General features: G+C 52.4%; 1 protein-coding gene across 1 annotated transcript in view; it reads right to left on the reverse strand.

The window, feature by feature from the left end:
• ELL (elongation factor for RNA polymerase II) overlaps positions 1-16,184 on the reverse strand; it is an 86,837-nt gene that overhangs the window by 64,225 nt on the left and 6,428 nt on the right. Inside the window, exon 2 of the mRNA XM_045496677.1 lies at positions 13,491-13,638. Coding sequence (XP_045352633.1) covers positions 13,491-13,625 — 135 coding nt within the window. The 5' untranslated portion in view covers positions 13,626-13,638. The remainder of the gene's footprint in view (positions 1-13,490; positions 13,639-16,184) is intronic.

The following is a 16,184-nucleotide window of genomic DNA, read 5'->3' on the forward strand; positions in this document are numbered from 1 at the left end:
GCACAGGGGTCCAAGGTGTGAGCCCGGTCAGCACATTCTACTAGCACACGTAGTCCTCACGTCACACGCCCGTGCCAACACTTCAGACCAGCAGCTCTCAAGCTTTGTCTGTAAAGGGCCAGAGAATCAATCTCTTAGGTTTTGAGAACTAGACAATCTCCATCACAAAGACTCAACTGCTATCATACGGCAAAAGCAGCCTTAAATGATGCTCTGTTCCAAAAAAAACTTTAGAAACACAGCTGGCAGGTTGCATTTGCCCCTTGGGTCATGGCTTACTAACTTCTTTCAGACTCTAAGGATAGCACTGAAAGAAGAACACGCCATAGGGGCCCCTAGGAGGCTCAGTTGGTTAAGCGTCCAACTCTTGATTGCGGCTCAAGTCATGATCTCACAGTTCGTGAGAGCGAGCCCTGTGTCGGGCTCTGTGCCGACAGCGCGGTGCCTGCTTGGAATTCTCTCTCTGTCCCTCTCTCTTTGCCCCTCCCCACTTGCACACATGTGCCCTCTCTCTTTCTCTCTCTCAAATAAACTTAAAAAAAAATGCCGCAACAGTCTACTTCGTTGGCATCCTTATCCAATTCTGTTCACCTCATACGGCAGCAAATATGCCAGAGGCCTTGGTTTTGGAGGCTAGCAGCTACAACAGCAACACTGGGCACAGCAGACCTCAGCTTCCTTGAGGACAAGAGGCCCACTATCACTAATGGTATAGGGAAAGCTCTACCACTAATGGTACAGAAAACAGAGCAGCCAGGATGGGGACAAGGCATGGGATCCCTGTCAGGACCTGGAGAACAATGTAGCGGGGAGGTTACAGGCAGGAGGTGCCCACTGTCAAGGGGAAGGCCATGCTAAACTAATGCCCCACCCCCAGCTACTGCACACTGAGCTGTCCTGACTTCATTCAGTGGGCATTCTCCTTGCTGTAAGTGTTGCTCTAGGTCCCTTAAATCATCCCCTCCAGATGCGGGGAGAACCACAAGGTCCATATCAGGAAGCTGATTTTCCTCCAAAAAGTCACTGTCCAGGAAAAAAAGGGGGGGGGGGAGGAACCTTCCAACCCACTTATCCTCAGGCCAATGGCAGGAGGCGAGGCTAGTCTAAGCTCTCTGGGTCCCAGCGGTACCACTCCCCACAAGGAAGAGCAGCACGAAGGGTGGCTGTCTCAGTCCGGCCCCTCGCCCCGCCTCTGATCAGCCTATGCTTAACTGTAGGGCCTGAAAGCAAGTGTGGGGCCCTAGGCCCATGTGCACATCCCGTAAGCAGAAGGGGAGGCGCCAGCAGGACAGGGGTAGGGAGTCCCGCCTCTACAGTTGGAAGCCCTGAGGCAAGTGGACTGCATCTGCCCACAGGGTCAGAGGAAACACCGCTCCTCCTTAGGCACTACTGGCACAGGCCCCAGCCCTGAGGCCAAGCCAAAGGCAGGAGCAAAGGCAGCAGCATAGTCCCCTACCTGTCCACCACCCCCCAGAGGGCAGGGAACACCCAACCCGAGGGGCCTCCAGGCCATTTCCTACCTGGAAGAAAGCCCATTTTCCACAAGTCACTTTTTGACTCCATGTGGAACTGAAAGAACTAAATTCACCAAAGGAGAGATTCTGCCCCATCTGAGCTCATGGCCAGGGAAGGGCCCAGCAGCCTCAGGTGCCACAGGGTGGAGCCCAACCTTGCCAATGTCCCTCAGGGCCTCTGTTTGGTTTGGGGACCGGAACACAGAAGTCGTGCCACTGGGAGGGCTGGGAGGTGGTGACACTTTCCTTGGCCTCGCTGCCATCTACACCCAGGTGACCCTGATCAAGATCCTCAGGCAGGACCCGAAGCTAGCCCAAGCCCACCTCAAGTGTGAGAGCCAACATGACCCAATTCCCTGGGGTCAGGTTCTCTGTCACCTGCGATAAGGGGACTCCTGAGCCCATCAGTGGTCCAGCAGGCGTCAGAAGCCCCATAGACCCAAACTCTCGTTGGAGACCCATCAGTATAGCTACCAGCAAAACAAACAAACACACACACACACACACACACACAATCCAGAAAATACCAAGTGTTGGTGAGGATGGCTGGCTGAAGAAATTGGAACTCTTATACACTGCTGGTGGGAATGTGAAATAGTGCAGTCGCTGTGGAAAACAGCTTGGCAGTTTTTCAAAAAGTTAAACATAGAATTACCATATGATCCAGCAACTCAACTTCTGGATATATACTCAAAAGAACTAAAAACAGGAACTCAAGTGAAATAAATCAGAGAAAGACAAATACTGTAAGATCTCATTTATATGCGGGATCCTAAAAAAGAAAAGAAAAAAGACAAACCCACAAAAAGAGATCAGACTTGTGGTCACCAGAGGCAGGGAGTGGGTGGAGGAAGGGGGGGTCAAAAGGTGCAAACTTCCAGTTATAAAATAAATGAGCACTAGAGATGTAATCTATGACATGGGGACTACAGCTAACAGTGCTGTTATGATATACAGAGAAGTTGCTAGGAGAGTAGATCTTAAGATTTCTTATCATAAGAAACAACTCTTTTTTTTTTTTTTTTTTTTGTATCCATATGAAATGAGAAATGTGAACTCAACTTGCTGTGGTCATCATCTCACGATATGGGTCAGTCATGTTACTATTCTGTACACCTTAATCGTATACAGCGCCAGATGTCAATTATATCTCAATAAAACTGGGAGGAAAAGGGGGGGGGGAAGCAGAGTCTCAAACAGATGTTTGTACACCAATGTTCACAGCAGCACTATTCACAGCAGCCAAGAGGTAAAAACAACCCAGTGTCCATCAACAGACAACTGGATAAACAAAATGTGGTATATCCATACGATGGAATATTATTCAGCCTTAAAAGGGAAGGAAACTGGCACAGGCTACAACATGAATGAACCTTGAACACCATGAAAGAAATGAGTCATAAAAGGACAAATACCAGGGCGTCCAGCTGGCTCAGTTGCAAGAGCATGCAACTCTTGATCTTGGGGTCATGAGTTCAAGCCCCATGTTGGGTGCAAAGATTACTTACATAAACAAACAAACTTTAAAAAAAATCTAAAAGGACAAATGCCATATGATCTCACTTAAATGAGATCACAAAAGTTAAAAAATTCATAGAGACAGAAACTAGAATGGTGGGTGCCAGGGGCTAAGGGAGGGGAATTAGTTTTTAATGGGGACAGAGTTTCAATTTGGGAAGATGGGAAAGTTCTGGAGCTGGATGGTGATGATGGCTGCACACACACTTGATATCACTAATCTGTACACTCAAAAAATGGTTAAAAAGGGAAAAAATGGTTAAGATGGTAATTTTATGTTACGTGCATCTCACCACAACTTTTAAAAAACATTTACTTATTTTTGAGAGAGCACAAGCAGGGGAGGGGCAGAGAGAAGGGGACAGAAGATCCCAAGCCGGCTCTGCACTGACAGCAGTGAGCCCGATGTGGGGCTTGAACTCACGAATCACGAGATGATGACCTGAGCCAAGATCAGATGCTCAACTGACTGAACCACCCAGGTACCCCTCACCACAATTTCTTTTTAAAAGGCTCCAAGAGGTCCCAGATAAAGACTCTCGCTGATTGGTTGGAGCACTCCCAAGGCCTCCCTTGACCATGGCCTGTCACAGGATGGAATCCCCCAGAGAAAATGCTTGTCTACGGAGTGGAGTGAAATCAGCGTGGAGTCAGCCCCCCCACACTGACCCTAGACAGGGGCTGGAGCTCGTCTACACCCACACAGGCCACTGCAGTCACAACTGCTTAGTCGGCTAGATGATGAAATTAACCCCAACTTCAAGCCGGGGCATCCCTTACCCCCACACCCTCCGGCTGCCCCGTCACCCCAGCCTCCCTCCTGTGGCCAACCTCTTAGATCTCACGCAGACTTCAGCAATCTCAGCCTCTTCCCGTGTGGTTCCAACTGCTCCACTTCCCACGGCACCTCGTGCCCACAGCCCGCTGTGTTTCTCCCTCCCAGTAGTCATCGCCCATGGGCACCACTACCATGCTCTCAGTGGGCCTCCCCCATAGAGATGTGAGGGCCTTGGGGCATGCCTGGCTAGCCTGCCCACCACGAAGCCCCCGAGCCCAGAATGGCACCTGGCCTGCCTCGGCCCACCAGCAGATCCCAAGTCAGTCTGATAAAAAGAACATCAAAGCCACATGCACCTGTCCAAGTGAGGGTTGTGGTGGGCCGGTCCCCCCACCAGAAAGAGGTCAAGGGGCACAGGGAAAAGTAAGGGGAAGCCCCTTGTTATTCGGCCTTTACACACTGGGGCCCCACTTGCCCAGACTGGATGATGGAGGAAACAGGGCCCGCACCTCCCATCCCTGGGGAACAGCATTCTCCTGGGGAGAGGGGGCTTGGCCCCTTGAGACTGCCCTCATGTCACTCCCCAACAGCCCTGAGCCCGCATGCAACCTGAAGGCAAAGATGGGGCCACCGCACCCAGAGCTCTGGGCCCGACTCCTCACACTCCGTTGGCAGAGGCCGCCAGCCTGGTGGGCTCAGCAGGCACCCTTGGGCCTGGTCGGAAGTCTCTCCAGAAGCTCAGCCAGCACCTCATGCCTCTCCTCTGCTGTGCGGCCCCTGCCCACTGCCCGCTCCACCATCACCACCTGCTGAGGCTGCCCACGGCGGGATGGAGAAGAGGGACACGCAGAGGGGCCCAGCTCCCTCAACACAGTGGGGTCGGCTCCGTGGCAGGAAAACTGCTAAAAAATCTGGGGAAAGTCATTTCCTTATTTAAAAAAGAAACCCTTAACGATAGACACAAACGAGTGGATATTTTAAATTCTTAAAGGCCTCACATTCTCAGGTCATTTGTGGTACACTGACACATGCATATACACAGGGGGGCAGAATGGACTGGACACAATGGAATGACAGGACCATCTGACCCAGCTGCTCACTACTATCTCCGGTGACGCTTCAACCCAGGGAAACTGAGGCTCAAGAGGAAGCCTGGATTCCCAGGCTGTTAACAGGAGCTAGCTAGAGCCAGTCCACCTGACCCCAACTCCCGCTCCTCAGCATCCTTTGAGGGAGGCACCTTCTTATTAAGACACCTTCCCTACATGTCTAAGATGGACACGGGGCCAGCAAGGCAAACAGTGAGGCGCTGACACCCACTGACAGCCTGAGGTAGGAGCAGAGTTAGCTGGAAGGGCACACATTCAAGGAAGGTGTCCCCGAGTTGAGCCTCATTTTCCCCGTCTGAGGAACAGTGAGAACACTCGAAACAACACAAAGGCGCAGTAGATTAACCACAGCCCCCCCAGTCAGGGCAGTTCATTAACTCCTCAAAGACGGGGTAATCCAAGGCTACCTGTTCCACAGCACATTTGAGAATGCTGGGAAGTGAAAAGTGGGCACAAGGCCCTTGAGCCAACTTTCTCTATGCTTTAGACAGCATCACCTGTCCTCCATCCAGCCTTGGCTCCCCCAGTATCCAGAGCACCCACTCTCCAGAAACTGGTCAACACCAGCACAATAAAGGAAACCTGGCACGCAGCTACCCCTGAGCAAAGAACATAATCCAAGAACTGGGACCAAAAAAAACCCAAAACCAAAAAAAAAAAGGCTGCTGGCTGCCAGAGCTGCCACATCAGTTCAAAACACCTTCTACACCTTCCAATCACACTCAGGACATTTAAAAAAAAAAAATCACGTGACATCCACATCTGGGTACAAAAGCGGCAACCCAGGGGCACCTGCGTGGCTCAATCGGTTAAGCATCCAACTTCAGCTCAGGTCACCATCTCACAGTTGGTGAGTTCAAGCCCTGCATTGGGCTCTCTGCTGTCAGTGCAGACTCCACTTTGAATCCTCTGTCTCCCTCTCTCTCTGACCCTCCCCTGCTCATTCTCTCTCTCTCTCTCGCTCTCTAATAAATAAACATTAAAAAAACAAACAAAGCACAATAGCTCCTCGTTCTCTCTTTAAAAGCAACCCAGAAAGATGTAGGCTCTGCAGCCAACACCAACAGGGCAGCGTATATACATCTACCACCTTAGCCCTCGACGTTAATGACAATGATATGCACCCACCACAGACCTGCAGCAGCCCTCGGATCAGCCACCCTTATCCTTCCTCCAGCCCAGAATCACTCCAGAGGCGACCGTCAACATCTTTTCAAGCCACACATAACCTGACTCTCACAAACCCAGCGCAGGCATGACAATAAAGCTGAGTGCATGACGATGTTTCTGCCACGCGGCAGAAATCAGGAAACGTTAGAAACGTCCACCTCCCCAACTAGCCACGGCTGGCTGCCCAAATACTTCCCACATCTGTCCTGTTGCCCATTCCCCTGTGCCACCCCAGCTCAGGCCTTTAGAACCTCCATTCCATCCCCGGCCTCTCGCCTCTAGCCCTGCCGTCCCTGACCATCCACTCCCACAGCCCAGACCACATCTCTCCCAAGCCTCGATTTTAACATGCAGAAGTTGTACCACTCAGCCGCACGCAGCCTCAGGCTCCACTCTGCTGTGCCGGCGCACCAGGGGTGCCCCTCACTGCGCTTCAGCGCTTCTGCACAGCCCTCAGCAGGGGACAGCAGACAGGGCTCCCAGCACACAGGAATCCCCAGGATCGGTGTGGTGCCCCAAACACGGTACCCGAGGAATACTGATCCGTTAGGGTGCACACAGCAAGGGAGATGCAGTCACTAAAAAGTAAAGCCTACAGCCACGTTGAATAACACAGCTAATGTAGTGTCGGGAAGAAACAAGATCTGATATCTTAAGAGGACATCACTATGATGATGAGGTGCCCAGACGCAAGACAGAGGAAGGCACCAAGGTGTCAACAACAGAGATGGCCTTGGCCTATGGGAACAGGAAGTCGCTCCGTTCAGATATTTTGCAAGTTTTCTATGCTGAGCTATACTCCTTTTATAGTGAACTTTTCAACTTGTGTTACTTTTTTTTTTTTTTATGCTGTATTTATTTTTGAAAGAGAGACAAAGAGAGGGCACACGTGTGAGCAGGGGAGAAAGGAGGGCCGAGAGAGAGAAGGGGTCAGAGGATCCAAAGCGGGCTCTGCACTGACAGCAGCGAGCTCAGTATGGGGCTTGAACTCACAAACCTCGAGATCATGACTTGCGTCGAAGTCGGCCGCTCAACCAACTGAGCCATCCAGGCGTCCCTCAACACGTGTTACTTTTAAGTAGGAGTTCCATGACCCCATGAACCTGACAAACATGAGAGGCCCCCTCCCCTCCAGAAGGGCTGCAGGGAGTCACCAACATGCCCTGACCTGGTGACTCAGCCAAGAAAGAGCTGCATCACAATGGCCAGGGAGGGACCTAGACCAGAGAATATAATTAGCATCAGACTCCAATGCAGCCACTTGGTGTGGGGACAGGAGGTCTCTCGCTAGATGGTTAATTCGGACACCAGCTTTTTTGTTAAAAAGTAAAGTGACAAGGGGCGCCTGGGTGGCGCAGTCGGTTAAGCGTCCGACTTCAGCCAGGACACGATCTCGCGGTCCGTGAGTTCGAGCCCCGCGTCTGGCTCTGGGCTGATGGCTCAGAGCCTGGATCCTGTTTCCGATTCTGTGTCTCCCTCTCTCTCTGCCCCTCCCCCGTTCATGCTCTGTCTCTCTCTGTCCCAAAAATAAATAAACGTTGAAAAAAAAAAATGTTTGTAAAAAAAAGTAAAGTGACAAAACAACTACATACTATAGTTGTCTGTCACTCACTGCACCTACAGGTCAGAGGTCACTTGGGGGGACTGTTCTCAAAAGCATCCCTTTGGGCACTTGGTTGACTGTGGAGCGGCCACATATCACCGGAGGTAAGATCTCAGACGACTCCAGGTTTTGCTCGTCACAGACCCAAGAGAGACTCATAAAGACAGGGGCAGGCTGGGGCGCCTGGGTGGCGCAGTCGGTTAAGAGTCCGACTTCAGCCAGGTCACGATCTCGCGGTCCGTGAGTTCGAGCCCCGCGTCGGGCTCTGGGCTGATGGCTCGGAGCCTGGAGCCTGTTTCCGATTCTGTGTCTCCCTCTCTCTCTGCCCCTCCCCCGTTCATGCTCTGTCTCTCTCTGTCCCAAAAATAAATAAACGTTGAAAAAAAAAAAAAATGTAAAGACAGGGGCAGGGGAGCAAGGCCCTAAAAATGAAGGACTCAAAGGAGGCCAAACCCCACAGGCATGGATTGGCAGCCTGGGCCTGGCCAGGCTGCATCAGGCAGGGCTGCTGCCACATGAGAAGGAGACTTCCTGAAACCAGTGTCTGCTCCAGAACCAGTTACTCGGAACAGGGGAAGCAGTGTTATTGTCAAAGACACTCTAGAGATGTCACAATCTGGCTATGATGTCAAAACTACTTCAAGGGTGATGAACTCTGGCCTTGCGATGAGTCAACAGAGGGTGGGTTTCTGCCAAGCAGCCTGCTGTTTACACACAATCACCACAGTCACCGTGGTGGTGGCAGGAACAGCGCGCAAGCCAGAAGCCTAGTCAAGGGTCACAGTGGCCGAGGCGGGGCCCGGCCCCTCCCCACAATCTCACTGGTCGCCCGCAGAAATTTCTATCCCTTGCCCCCACAACCTGGGTCATTCACACATCCTGTCACAGCACCTATGAGACAAGAGCCTTCTAGGAAGGATTCACCCCACCCACAACTATCAAGAGCGTACTTTGAAATACACAAGGAAACTGAACCCCTACAGCCAGAGGGCAGGAGACAGGAAGCGGTGCTCTGGACACCAACAGGCCGGCCCGATCCACCTGGCCCGGCCTGCCAGGCCACCTCCCTTCAGAGGGGGCAGAGCTTGGAGCCATCCCAAGCTGGTTCTCAGCCCCATCCCAGTTGGGAAATTCCTTCCGGTGACTTGACCTCCCAGAGTCTCTTCCCATTTCCTCACCTGACAAGTGGGAACCACTCCCCGCCACAGGCCTGACAGATGGGGGTGAGATAAAGTAACGTGTGCAGCTCGGGCCAGCGCTGGCGTGTGGCCGGTGAGCCACAGGTGTTGGTTGTCACCATCTTTAGGCTTTCTCAGGGCAGGGGGCACAGTACAGTCACAGTGACAACCTCAGGAATTTGCATGGCCATTCATGTCACCCGTGCTTGCAGGAGTCCAGAGCGCTGGCATTTAACTAGAACTGGAGACCGTGGTGGGATCCCCTTTCATAGTTGCATCCCAGTGGCTCAAACTCCCTCCCAACTCAAGAGGCAGCCTGGGCCAGAGGACAATCCAAGTGATCTTGGGCAGGTGGCCGATGACCCTCTGGGTGCCAACCGCCCTCAAAGGCATAGTGGGAACAATCAGCTAGCCTTCCAGCCAAGGTTGTCAAGAAGATGACAGGAGCCTGGACAAAGGACTTAGAGGGGCCTGGCCCATAGCCAAGAGGGGCAGCACCAGCTATTTCTGAAGACGGCTGGTCTGAAAAGCAGACCAAGCTGGCAAGAAGCTGTCCTGCTTAGGGCTAGGTGGGCACCCCCAGAAAGGGGAGACAAGCTTACTTCCCGGGGCCTCGCTGTGGGAGGGGAACAGAGGCTAAATTAAGGCTCCTCCTGCCACCAGTGCCCGAGCTGACATCCACACAGCCGCCCCCTTAGCAGCAGGCGAGCAGCCCCCAGCACAGCTCTAGAACAGTCATGGAGTATTTGCGGCAGGCCTCCTGCATGTCCTCTCCCCACACACCCTTCCCCAGGACAGAGCCCTGGCAGCTGTCCTCCATGCCCCAACACCCTCCCCAGTCTCTTGTGTCTCAAGGCTTGAAGGCAGCATGCCTGGAACCCCCAGCCCTCCCTACACAGGATCCCTCACCCAGAGACCTCAGCCCTGGCATCACCTCGAAGCACCTCTCTCAATCAGCACCCTTTTACACCACCCCACAGCATCACATCATCCCATTTTATTTCCTTCCTGCTGCTGGCGGCTGTCAAGTTCTTTGTGCCCATTTCTGTGCTGTCTTGTTCATTATTATATGCCTCCTGCCTCCAGAATGTCAGCTCATGACACTAGAGGCCCATCTCGGTCACTTCTGAACATACAGCACCTGAGCAGTAGCCCTGTGCAAACCAGCTGCTCGATCAGATTTGGGTGGATGCAGGAACCCAGGCTCCCTGCCTCCCACAAAGTCTATTCAAACCTCCAGGTGGGAACCAGCTCTGGGTACAAGTACCAAGTGCTGAGAACAGGGAGGAGGGAGGTTGGGGGTGTTAGGGCTGCACTGATGGCCACACACATGTCAACAGAATCCTCACAGCCTTAAGAGAAGAAGGAGCCAGAGCTGAGAGAGGGCAGGGCACTGGGACCCTCACAGCCCTGACAGAAGGATCTGGAACTGGGAGGGGTTGGGTACTGGGACCCTCACAGTCTTGAGGAGAAAGATCTAGAGCTCAGACATGGCCAGACACTAGGAACCTCCCAGCTAAGAGAAGAAGAATCCAGAGCTCAAAAAAGGGTCGGGCAGTAGGACCCTGCAACCCTGCAAGAAGAGTCAGAGCTGGGAAGGGTCAGATACTGGAATATGCACAGTCCTGAGGACAAGAAGGATCCAGAGCTGGGAGAGGATCAGGCACCGGAATCCTCATAGCCCCAAAGGGGAGGAATCTTGACTGGGAGGGGTCACTCACTAGCCCAAGGCCTCAAGCAGGTAGAACCAAGATTCAAACTCAGATAGACTACAATCTTCAGGCATCTTGAGCCCCTCCCTGGGTCCTCAATTTTTCCTTAACGACAATATGCTCCTCTCCACCAAGGAGCTTATAAACCAGGAGAGAAGGTCACCCAGCAACAGAAATATCTAGGTGGTTGAGGCAGGTGCCCGAAGGAGGGTCACTTCCTCAGAGTGGCCAGGGAACACTTCTCTAAGCAGGTGCATGATGCTATCTTGGAAGGATGTATCTGTACCTCCGCCCTCTTCTCTCCCAGAAGTAGCCCACAGTGAAATGGGAGATCTACAGGCATAGCTGCCTCGGGACTCACTCGAGTTTTTATATTCAAGAAGAAGCTTCACGAAGCCTAAGTCTAGACGGTGGCAGCTGTGTATATTACCTTCTGCTACATTCCAGACTGGCCACTAGGTCTACACAAAGGCAGCTCACACTCCACACCCCTCTGGAGAGAGAAACCATGGGGGACTTCTACCCAGGCTCCTCCAACAGCGAGGATTACAGGCTCTCTTTGGCCACAGAGAAAATTTCTCAGTAACTTCCTCTCCAGTCCCCTGCCACATCTGAGTCTGTGAAAGTCTCTTTGCAATTAAAAGTAAAAATAAAAACCCTCTCCACAAGTTGCTATTGACAAACCATATAATAACCACAGTGCTACAGAATAGAAAACTCCAGACACTATTGACAACTGCACATAAGAGGTTTTGTTAGTAACCCCTACACTTCTCCGGTCGCACAGACCAGTTCTTCAAGTCACTGTCCCCATGCCCACCACCCAAAAGCACCCAAGCCGCCCTGATTTTAGCTCAATCCTCTACAATGCCCAACAAGTAATGTTAAATATGAAATTGCCAAGTAACTTAAATTATCAGTCAGCTTCCGAGAAAAACTCAAATTTGGGTCACCCTCAAAGTTTAGTCCAGCTGGCCTAGATGCCCCAACTGGCTTGGAGCAGTTCTTTGAGGGAGCCCCTCCTGGCTGATCAACACCGTCATACACAGTGTGCTTCGAAGCTGTGCTTCGAGGGGGATGAGCTGGAGTCTGTAGTTACCTTCACCCTCACATGAGGAAGATCCAGCTTAGTTAGGGGATGTAACCAACACCCTAAATTAAAAATAGCAGTATGACAGCATGAGGTGGACACATAGGCAGACCTTCCGGACAACTAGATCAAGCAAGGGCAGCATGGCAGGGAAGGCGGGGCTCTTAAGTGACCAGGTACCAAGTTCACCTTATTTACATGACTCATGAGCTCTCCCCCAGCTGTTTCGAGGAAAGCCCGCCTTCCTGCAGGACAAGTCAGAACTGCCTAGGGAAAAAGACTCCAGACTGGAATGCCACAAGGAAAGGAGACTTAAGCTGGACACAGTGTCCCCACCACCTCCTCCTCCTCACCTGCAAGGGCACCTTAGCCTCATCTTGAGGAATCCTTTTGACAAGGGGAGAACTCGCTCTTCTAAAAAAAAGAGACCTCTCCTGTGAATGGGAAACTATGACACCAGGACAGGAAGGAAACTGCCCAAAAAAAAAAAAAAAAAAGTGGGAAGAAGCTCGGGGGAAGGGTGGGCACCAGGAAAGTGGTGGGAACGTTAACAGGGGAAGAAATTCCCGGCTTAGCTAATGGTGCTGAACAAGTCTGGGGCAGGAAGAAAGCCACATTCCTTCCTAGTTAGTCTCTCTCCTCACCCGCCCTCGGCCCCCCCATTCCCAGTATACACAAACACACACACACACACACACACACACACACACACACACGCACACATGGAGCAGGGCCTCCACGAGCCGGACACCAGACCCCTCCCCAGCCACTTTATGACTGCAAAGTCCCCACTTTCCAGGCAACAAGGAAAAGGGCTCCCAAGCCACTTCTTCTCCTCAGGTCCTGACCACTCCGGGCACCTGCAACTTCTGTCCCAACACAGACGGAGGGCGCCATGACGCAAACAGAAATGGGAAGAAGCAAGTTTCTGATCAGGGTCCCAGATGTGCCCCCAAATCGGGCCTGAAAGAAGGTGCACTGCAGCCTCCCCCCAACCCACGCACACTGAGCCAGGTGGCAGAAGTGAAACGCCTCTAACTTCCCCAGATGGGCCCAAATCAGCCCCTGAGAAGTTTGAGAGTCAGCAGCTAGGTACCCACAAAGGGCTCCCAGCCTGGGAAAGGCACCATGCCAGCGACCCCCCACATACACACCTTCTTCCCCCCAAAACATTCCCACTCTCTAAAAATGTCCAGTAAGGCAGGGTCACCTGCGAGGAGTAGGGGAGTTGGAAACAAGCTGTCAGTTTCTGCCCAAACGCCCCTTCCCAAGAACCAACAGTGAGCCCAATTCCAAGGGCTCCATTGGTGTCAAAGCCGGCCCTCCCAATGAAAACACAGCTTCCCCACACAAACGGAACAGGATCTCCACAGGTGCCCCGACAGCGGTGCCCCACTGATCCACCCTGCCTGGCACCCAGACGGAGAAGCCCCAAGCTTCCCCTCCACCCTGTCCTCCGGCCAGGTGAACAGCTCAGTTCCTGCCCAGGTGCTGGGTGAGCCGGGAAAGGCTCTGGAGCCTCCGGGTGCCGACTTAGTCGCCCACCCCCACCCCCGGACCAGACGCGCGAGCTCCGGGTCCCTCGGCCGCCTCGGGCCGCCCGCCAGTGTCACCTCCCAGCGCCGTAAAGGAACGCAGCTCCCCGCGCTCCAAGCTGGACAGGTGCCCACCCCGCGACCTGTCGGCCCAGGGACCCGAGAACAGCAGCCGGGACGCCGGACCCCGCGCCCCCAGGCCAGGACGCCTCCGCGAGGGGCGCGTGAGGCCGGCCTGCGCTTCGACTTCTCCGACGGCCGCGCCGGGCTCCACGCCGCTCACCTGGCTGGAGCGGTAGCTCTCGAAGGCCCTCAGGGCACTGTCGGTAAGCTTCACGTGGAACACAGACACCTTGCTGCCGTCGCTCACCCGCCCGCAGGACAGCCCGTAGCTCCGATCCTCCTTCAGCGCCGCCATCTTGCGACCATCGCTCCCCCGCCCCCCCTTCCCGGTTCCAGCGCCGGAGCGCCGGCCACGCCCCGCCCCGCCGCCCGCTGACGCGCTGCATTATTCATGAGACGCGGCTGGCCACACCCCCTCTGGATCTAGCGAGGCCCACAGTAGCCTCTGCACGGCCGGCCGACTGCTGCATTATTCATGAACGCAGCTGGTCGCGCCCCCTGTGGGCCTGGCGAAGCTCACAGTCACCGCCCCAGGTGCTGTATATTCATGAAGTGTGGATGGCCCCACCTCTCAAGGCCCCGGAGAGAGTCACTTCCGTGCCCGGACTCCGCCCCGACACGCGCACCCCTCCAGGCCCCGCCTCAATATACATTATTCATGATCCTGACTCAGCCAGGCCGGCCGAAGCCACGCCTCACTGGCCGCTGACGTGATGCATTATTTATGAAGTCGCACCAAACGTACCGCCTTTGGTTTTTGTTGAGAGCGGTAGCCTGTGCGTAAAGGGGGCGGGGCCGGTGCAAAACACGTGGGGGGCGGGGCTGGCTATTGGCCCGGTGAATGGGCGTGACTATGCAAACCGAGCGCGCGTTGGACGCTGGGTTGGGCTAGTGGGGCTTCCCTTAAGGTAAGTAGATGGGATTCCCTGGCCCGGGCTGTTAGGGAATTGGGGGTGATGGGGAAGCAGGAAATTTTGCTCATGATAAAAGTAGACTTTTATTAGAATAAAATTCTACATCCCCAAGGTTCCTGAAATATGGTGGTTGTGCAGCTTTCCCATTTTAAGAAAACACTTTATGGGGGCACCTGGATGGCTCAGTAGGTTAAGCCTTGGACTTTGGCTCACGTCATGATCTCAAGGTTCGTAAGTTCCAGGTCCGCACCGGTCTCTGTGCTGACAGCTCAGAGCCTGGAGTCTGCTTCTCTCTCTGCCCCTCTCCTGCTCACACTGTCTCTCTCTCTCTCTCTCTCTCTCTCTCAAAAATAAACATTAAAAAAGGTTAACATAAAAAAACATTTTATATATCATAAGATTAACCCATTTAAAGTGTGCTATTCAGTGGCGTTTAATACATTCACAATGCTGTGCAGCCACAATTATCTCATCTGGGGAAATTTTCATCATCTCTAAAGAAAACCCGTACACCAGGCACCTGGCTGGCTCAGCCCATGAAGTGTGCGGCTCATCACGGAAATTGCTTCAGGTCCTCTGTTCCCCTCTCTCTCTGGACCTTCCCCGCTCGTGATCTCTCTCTCAAAAAAAAAAAAAAAAAAAAAAAAAAAAAAAAAAAAATTAAAAATAAATAAAATATCTCAATTAATTTTTTGAGGGGAGGAGGAGCAGAAAGAGGGGGAGAGAGGGAATCCTAAGCAGGTTCCACATCCAGCGCGAAGCAGGACACAGGGCTGGAACCCATGAACCATGAGATCATGACCTGAGCCAGAATTGAGTCAGATGCTTAACCAACTGAGCCACCCAGGTGCCCCCCAAAATAAAATCTTTATAAAAAAGAAAGAAAACCCCTACCCACTAGTCACTCCCCATCCCCCCTTCCCAGCCCCTGCAACCAGTAACCTACTTTCTGTGTCTATGGTTTTACTTATTCTGAACATTTCATATCGATGGAATCATACCATATGTGACCTTCTGTGACTCGCACTCAGTGAAAGACTCAGCATGATGTTTTTGTGAAAGTGAATGAAGGCAACCTCATTTAAAATAGAGTCAGGAGGTCAGAAGAAGGAGCTCTGTGCCCTACTGACTCATTGTTAATTGCAGACCCCAACAGGAAGACGTCTACTTTACTATACCCCAGCAGGACAAAGGATGATTTTCTCCTCACCCAGCAATAGCCCAGCCAATAAGACACTGCCACAACTCACCCAATGAGAAACTCACTACCTTGACTTTCCTCCAATGGACTTTCATTCAAGGCAGCGCCTCCCAACTTCCTCTCTTTTCTCTAGGAGGTAATGTTTCATCTCTTTTGTTTGGTTTTGCCGATACCCTAGCTTGCATGTCCTGAGTTGCAATTCCTCTGCTATTCCTGAATAAACCCATTTCATTGGTAAAATAACTGGCTGTTTCGTTTTCAAGGTTAATATATTCAAGGCTGGTCCCGTTGTAGCATGTATCAATAATTCATTCACTTTTATGACTAATATTCCATTGTGTGGATGGGCCACATTTTGTTTACTCATTCATCCACTGATGGACATTTAGGTTGTTTCCACCATTTGACTATTATAAATAGTGCTGCTGTGAACACTCAATGTACAAGCTTTCGTGTGGACAAATATTTTCCCCTCTCTTGAGTCTATACCTAAGAGTGAAATTATTAGGTTCTATGGTAATTGTTTAACCTTTCAAGGACCTGCCAGACTGTTTTTTCACAGGAACTGCAATTTTATCAATCTCTCATTTTACAGGTGGGGAAACTGAGGCTGGAGACCAGGTCTGGCTTGTCCAGGCAAGCTTCTCCTGGGCTCCTGGGTATCCTAACCTATGGAAAGTTCTTGATTTGTTTCCTTTTTCCCTTCAATCTAATTACAGACAGTAGTCATAGGATGAAG

The sequence above is a fragment of the Leopardus geoffroyi genome, chromosome A2 (assembly GCF_018350155.1).
Source record: "Leopardus geoffroyi isolate Oge1 chromosome A2, O.geoffroyi_Oge1_pat1.0, whole genome shotgun sequence".
In the NCBI taxonomy this organism is placed as follows: domain Eukaryota; kingdom Metazoa; phylum Chordata; class Mammalia; order Carnivora; family Felidae; genus Leopardus; species Leopardus geoffroyi.